This window comes from Coptis chinensis, chromosome 5 (genome assembly GCF_015680905.1).
Source record: "Coptis chinensis isolate HL-2020 chromosome 5, ASM1568090v1, whole genome shotgun sequence".
NCBI lineage: Eukaryota > Viridiplantae > Streptophyta > Magnoliopsida > Ranunculales > Ranunculaceae > Coptis > Coptis chinensis.
The window spans coordinates 1,131,145-1,138,076 of NC_141460.1; the positions used below are offsets into that span (position 1 = coordinate 1,131,145).

General features: G+C 39.5%; 1 protein-coding gene across 1 annotated transcript; it reads right to left on the reverse strand.

Moving 5' to 3' along the window:
• Nucleotides 1-672: 672 nt before the first annotated feature.
• Nucleotides 673-4,476, reverse strand: LOC147496195 (uncharacterized). Its single transcript, XM_086561158.1, has 5 exons — nucleotides 3,973-4,476; nucleotides 2,774-3,261; nucleotides 2,264-2,385; nucleotides 1,346-1,964; nucleotides 673-1,084 (listed from the first exon to the last, which is right to left on the reverse strand). The coding sequence occupies exons 1-5, from the start codon at nucleotides 4,474-4,476 to the stop codon at nucleotides 673-675; spliced, it is 2,145 nt and encodes a 714-aa protein (XP_086417284.1).
• Between the last annotated feature and the right edge of the window lie 2,456 nt (nucleotides 4,477-6,932).

The following is a 6,932-nucleotide window of genomic DNA, read 5'->3' on the forward strand; positions in this document are numbered from 1 at the left end:
CATTCACTCATTATCCAAAAAATCATTGTAAAGAGGAGAGAGAAATAGAGAGAAAGAAATAGAGAAATTGTAAACTGTTATCGCCATTTTAATAAAACAAATATTCCATTCATCTTCTTCTCTAATTTTGTTCCCTTCATCCATTCTATTGTGTGATCTTAGAGCCTAAGAAAAAAAGTGTTCTTAGACATCTTATTAGTGCCGTCTCTGCATCAAGAATAAGAAAATTTAAGGTTTTCTTCTTCTTCGATATAGAATCCATAGTTTTTTTTTTTTTTTTTTTTTTTTTTTTTTTTTTAAAGTTTTTTTTGGGTTTTGGCTGACCCTAACCTGTATTAAGATCGAAAATAAACTTTTCCTATTTTGTCCTCCTCAACATAACATGATAGTACTAAACTCAAAGGAGGTACAAAATAAAAACATCCATTACAAGATTCCAAACCTGCTAGATGGTCTGCTACCCTATTAGCTTCCCGAAACACATGAGAGAAGTCAACTAGTAAAACTAGTAGATAGGTGAAGGATAGAATTTGCCATGTTCCTACAGTACCAAGGTGCTCTCTCTTTTCCTTGTAAAATCCGTATAGCACTTAGAGAGTTTGAAGCTACTATGACCCTGTCAATCTTTGCATCTCGGCAGCTTTCTAAACCTTGTAAGATCGCCGTCATTTCCTAGAAAAGGAATGATTTCAAACCTCCAGATCCTGAGAATCCAAAAATCACTTCTCCATATGCATCTCGAACTACTCCTCCAGTTCCCCATCTTATCTCTGAAACTGCTCCATCAGTATTCAGTTTAGAAACTCCTCTTTCAGGTTTTGCCCAAATGCACTGAATTCTCTTCTTCCTCTTGTATTTGACTTCCAAACCAAGTCTGTCCACCAAGACTCTATCTTGAATCTCTGCATATACTTCGCTGATTTGCCCCTGTAGAAATACTTTTACTTCATTGATCAATCTGTTCTTCACATTTTCCCAAGGTTGTGTGGTGTTTTTAAATCTTCGATTGTTCCTTGCTTGCCATATATAACTCACTGATGCACAAAGGAAAACTTTGATGATCTCTGCTGTCAACGATTTGTTTCTACACATCCTCATGAGTTCCAATCATTCACTATTCGAATCCGATGAGCTTATGTGTAGTCCCAAAACCTGTTTCACGTTTTTCCAGATTGCTTGACTGTACGAGCATTCAAAGAACAAATGCAATGAATATTCTCTAGAGCTGTTGCAGAGGCAGCAGGAGGAGTGTTGAAGCACCTTCTTCTGAACCAACCTATCTTGCGTTGGTAGATTGTTGGACAATAATTGCCAAGTTGTGAAAGAGTGTTTGGGTAACACGTACTTCCCCCAAACCAGGTTATACCATCTGGCCCTTTCTCGTGGAACTCTGAGGACATCATAAGCTGTCTTGGAAGTAAATGCGCCAGAGGGATCAGGTGTCCAGACCACATCATCTTTTGGTAAGTAACAGTTGATCTTAGTTTGAAGGATATCACTTTTCAGTGGAGATGTAGGTAGATCACGCACCGTGTGGTTCCATTCGCTATTAGTGATCAAGGCACTAACCTTTGCGGTGAGAGGTAGCTGGAGAGTAGTTTTCGCAAACCTGTCTTCTATTAGAGGCGTCTCACCACACCACAGATCATACCATAAAAAGGTGTCAGCTCCTGTAGCAATAATGTATCGGATAAACCTCCTTATTATTTTCCTTGGGTCTAGTAAATTTCTCCACACCCACGAGCAGTCTTTTGGAGTAGTCATAACCCAGAAATACTTGTCCTTGATGTGATGATTCCAAACCCACTTTACCCACAGGCTATTTTCTCTTGAAACAATCTTGTACACTAGGCCACAATATGATGCTTGGTTCCATAGCTTTAGATTCAAGATTCCCAGTCTTCCCTCTTGCTTGAGAAGTGGAGTGGGACCCCTACTAGCATGATGCATTTTATTTCCCATGTCTGAACCATTCCAAAAGAATTTGTTACATATTTTTGTAGCTTGTTCCAACACAGTGAGTGGAAGCACAAAAGTTCTAGCCCAGTATACATGAAAAGAAGATAAGACTGAATGGATGAGCTGTAGCCTTCTTGCATGTGACAAGCATCTATTTTTCCAATTCAATCCTTGCGGTGATTTTTTTTTTATTAGAGGTTGGCAATCTCTAATCCCAAGTCTTAATGGGCGTGAAGTGGCGATCCCAAATAGGTTATAGGAAGTGTAGCCAGTTGAACTTCTAATGTATCTGCTATAAGAGTACTTTCATCTTCATTCAGTCCTCCTGTAATGAGGGTAGACTTTTGAGTATTGATCTTCAGCCCAGTACCTTCAGTGAACTTGTCTAGGACCTTCATGATCTTTATGGCTGATTGAATTTCACCTCTGAAGAAGTGCATAAGGTCATCAGCAAAATATAGATTGATAACTTCAGATTTCTTGCACTTTGGATGAGCTTTGATGGTGTTGTTATTCAATTCCTTTCTGAACAGACAACTCAAGGCTTCCATGACCAGGACAAACAAGTATGGCGATAGGGGGTCCCCTTGCCTAAGGCCCCTTTGAGCATGAAAGTAACTCTCAGGCTTTCCATTTATCAGAATAGAGAAGAGAGTAGTTGAGTAATATATAAGCAATCCATCCGTATCTTCTTCGGCGAAAATTCAGTTTGCTCAGTATAGCTTCCAATGCCATCCAACTGACGGTATCATAAGCTTTACTTATATCCACCTTTAGGGTACACCTAGGAGAAATATACTTCCTATTGTAGCACCTGAGAAGTTCATGTGACAAGAGGAGATTATCTTGAATAGACCTTCCTTTAATGAAAGCAGATTGGTTTATGTCCACTGGCGATGGCATGATAGGCTGTAGTCTATTCGAGATGATCTTAGCAACACACTTGTAAGTGGTGTTACACAAAGCTATAGGGAGGAAGTCTGAAATCTTTGACGGATTTTGGATTTTGGGGATCAAACAGATAAAGGTGGAGTTGAATCCGGGTGGTAAAGTGTTTGTGGAGAACACATGACTTATCGCCTTTACAAAATCTTCCCCAACTATCGACCAACATGACTTATAGAAGAATGGGTTAAACCCATCTGGTCTTGGGGCTTTCAAGTTGTCCATGGCGAACAAGGCTTCTTTGATTTCTTCTACGGTGACATCAGCATCCAAAAGAGTTGCATTATCTGTTTCTAGTGTTTCTCTGACTTGCACCTCCTCAAAGATGTCTATGTTTACATTAGCCCTCTGTCCCAGCTGCTTTTTATAATGAGTAACGATGAACTCCACCACTTCTGCACCAGTGATTTTATCTCCATTGCTATCATTGATGGACTATATCTTATTCTTCATTCTTCTTTCCTTTATGATGTTATGAAAGAACGTTGTGCATCTGTTTGCTTGTAAAGCCCATTGGCAACTTGCTCTATGCTTTATGTCCTCATACTCCATCCTCAACAGATCTGAATATTCCTTTCTTGCTTGTTTTTCTTGTATAAACAGATTTGAGTCCCCTTGATTTGCATTCAAATCTCTTTGTATTGCAAAGAGTTTGATTCTTGCCGTCTCTGTTCTTTGACCAATATCGGAGAAATTTTGCTTAGACCAACTCTTCAAAGTCCCTTTTAAGTTTTTCATCTACTGGGCTAACATGTAAAGAGGGTTGCCCGCTATCAGAATATCCCAAGCTGCTTTCACTGTATCAGTAAAAGTTGGATGTAGAGCATTGCAAAATCTAAACGGATGGGCATACCTCATTGGAGTGTACCATGTCACTATCATGGGAGTGTGGTCTGACACTCCTTGAGGCAAGAAATCAGCTTCAGATGCGGGAAACAATGATCCCTAATGCACATTTACTAAGCATCTATCGATCTTTGAGCATTTCGTTCCTGTTCCCTCCGAATTATTTGTCTAAGTGAAAAAACTCCCTGTAAAAGTCATGTCCACTAGCCCGATGGAGTTTACACAGTCAGAGAAGTCCCTCAGTTCTCTAGGATGCGCTAGTTCACTTCCAATTCTTTCATGTGAAAATAAGATGCTATTGAAATCTCCACTCACACTCCATGGAGTACTAATACTGTTACTCAAATAGATTAAATCATGCCACAGAGTCTGTCTTTCCTTAGAAGAATTGTTGGCATATACCATAGTCAAAAGAAAACTATTATTCGTAGGGAGAATTGTAACCTCACAATGGATCATCTGGGATGATTCTTTAATGGGAGTCACTTGTATGAATCCTGGATCCCAGCAAAACCAAATCCTTCCAGCAGGATCCTTATTATAGTTGTTCATAGAAGACCAAAAGGTGCAGCAAGTACCTCTAATACTGTCATATTTGTCAGCTCTGACTTTTGTCTCCAGTAACCCCATCATACATAGCTTATTCTCAAGCCTAACTTTATTAATTTCCATTGCTTTTGCTATATCATTGATGCTTCTAACATTCCATATTCCTAATTTCGACATTGTTAGTAAAAACATATTTATTTCCCCTTAACCCCTTGTAAAAGAGAGGTTACTTCTTTCCAGGGCCTTTTCATTTCCCTCTCCCCCTACCCCTTGTTGAACTTTGAAGGAGTTGCTGCTCACTCTGCTTACCCTTTTGTCCTTAAACTGATGCCTTTTCTGCTTGCTGTTTCTGTTGGTTTCTAGTAACAGGGGCTGATGCTATAGCTACAGGTGGTTATGTATGCTTTTTTCGCAATGTGATCATTGAATACTTGCTTAGAAGCATTGCTGAGTTCTTCTGTTGGAATTGGTTCCATGTCCTTGTAAACTGCACATTCCTCGACAAAAGAATTCACTTATTCCGATGGATTTTCAAGAGCATCAAAGAAGCACGAATTTGGTTCTACATAGGGAACCATTTCTGTACTTGTACTCATTGCACGAATGTCCTGCTCCTCCCTTATATCATCTTCTGGAACATTATCCGAAAGGTTATTTTCAGTTTCCTGATTTTCCTCCTCATTCAACACCGAGAATGGATTGTTCACCACTACATTACTCTCAGGGTAGTAGTCCAAGTTTATGACCCCATTACTGTTTTCCCCATCCAGCTCAGCCACTGATTGCTCAGCATTATTTTCCTTCTCTTGTAGTATTGTTGCTCCATCCACATTTCTCATACAACTAGTTCCCGCCACATCTGTTTGGGTGGTTGTATTTCGTGGAACCCACACATAGTTTACTTTATTTGGGCATTTGTTGGTGTTATGCCCAAATCTCTTGCATACTGTACATGTGGGAGGTGTCCAAGGATACTCAACTCCTGCAGTAGCAATTCTATCTCCACCTAGCTTAAATCGTAAGGATTTGGGGTACTTACATTGAACATTTACCTCAATGCATACTCTCGCAAAGTTGAGTCTTTGCCAATTCTTAGTTGCTGCATCCTAGCTCAAAGGTTTCCCAATTCTGCTCGCAATCATACTAATTCCTCGACGTGTCCACAATTGCTTAGGTACTATAGAGAATTTAACCTATATAGGAATAGTATTATTGATGCTTCTTTTATATTCCAATTCTTCAGACCATTGTCTGATCATGAAAATTCTACCTGCCACAAATACTGGTCCCCCTTCAAGCACTCTCTTCCTGTCTTCATCATTTGAGAGCTTGAAGTAAAACAGGTCATCATCTGTTGAGATCTCATATGATGCTGTTGTTTTCCAGGTTTTCTCCAAAATCTTTTTCACTAGAGGAAAAGGTAATCTTTTATCAATGAAAAACCCCACCACATAATCGTGCCAGATATTACAACCCTCTTGAATTATTGAGTTTGGAACTTCAACAACTCCTTCTTCTTCAGCGGTCTCTATCCTTTCTAAAGTATCATCTACAGCATTATTACCTTGATTTGCAAAAAGGGAGCTCCAGCTCATAGGTGCCTCACCTCGAGTATTGGTTGAGGTTCCTAGATGATTTGCCATTCTCACAGACCTTTCTTCGTCTACTTCTTGTGGTTTGTTTTGAATTCTATACCATAAAAGGTAAAAAGTGGAGGGAAAGGAAGCGATAAGATGGTCTCACCAACTAATATTAGCTAAAAAGAGTAAGAAAAAGTTCACAGGATCAGGAGGTTGTTTAAGCTTAAGTTACTCCCGTTCGCTCACACAAGGTCCCCATTAACAATTTTTAACTTTCTAAACTTCCACCATAGTTTTGTTCTTGGTTTGAAGAGTAGAAGAGCAAAGTAAGGTGAGTGAATAGTGAGTTTTGAATCATAATGGCTCCAAAGAAGAAAACAAACAGCAAACAAGTGGATAACGATAATCAGTTGCAAACAAGAAATACAAGGGCTTCTGGGAGTCGGTGATATCAGGAGGAGAACATGGAAGGTAATACTTCAATTCAGGCAATTCTGAGAAGATTGAGGGAAGTGGAAAAGCTAAACGCAATATTACTAAAGGAGAACCAAGAGATGAAGAAGGGGAGTTCAAGTGTGGTTGTAAAGGATGTCCAGGGAGAGGAGGAAGAGGAATGTAGTTCTAAATAAGGTAGTCATTTTGTGGAGAAAGCATCGGAGAAATATGAAAGAACTACAGAAGCTTCACCGATACTAGAAATGTCGATACCACAGCCCATCACTAAAGAGATGATACAGGAGATGATGCAAAACCAGCTTCTGGAAAAAACTTCTGCTTCGATAAGAAAACTGGCGGACGACGTCAGTAGAAATCCGATACATCAGAGTGTTAAGATGATGCCCATTCCACCAAAGTTCAAACTTCCGAAGTTCACCCAATATGATGGCACATCAGATCCGATGGACCATCTATTTGGATATCGCTATCAGTTTTCAATATACAATGGTACAACTTACTTGGATTCATTATTATGTAAATATTTTTCTGCAAGCATGAAGGGGAAAGCGTTGAAGTGGTTTTGTTCTCTACCGAAAGGGTCGATATCATGTTATC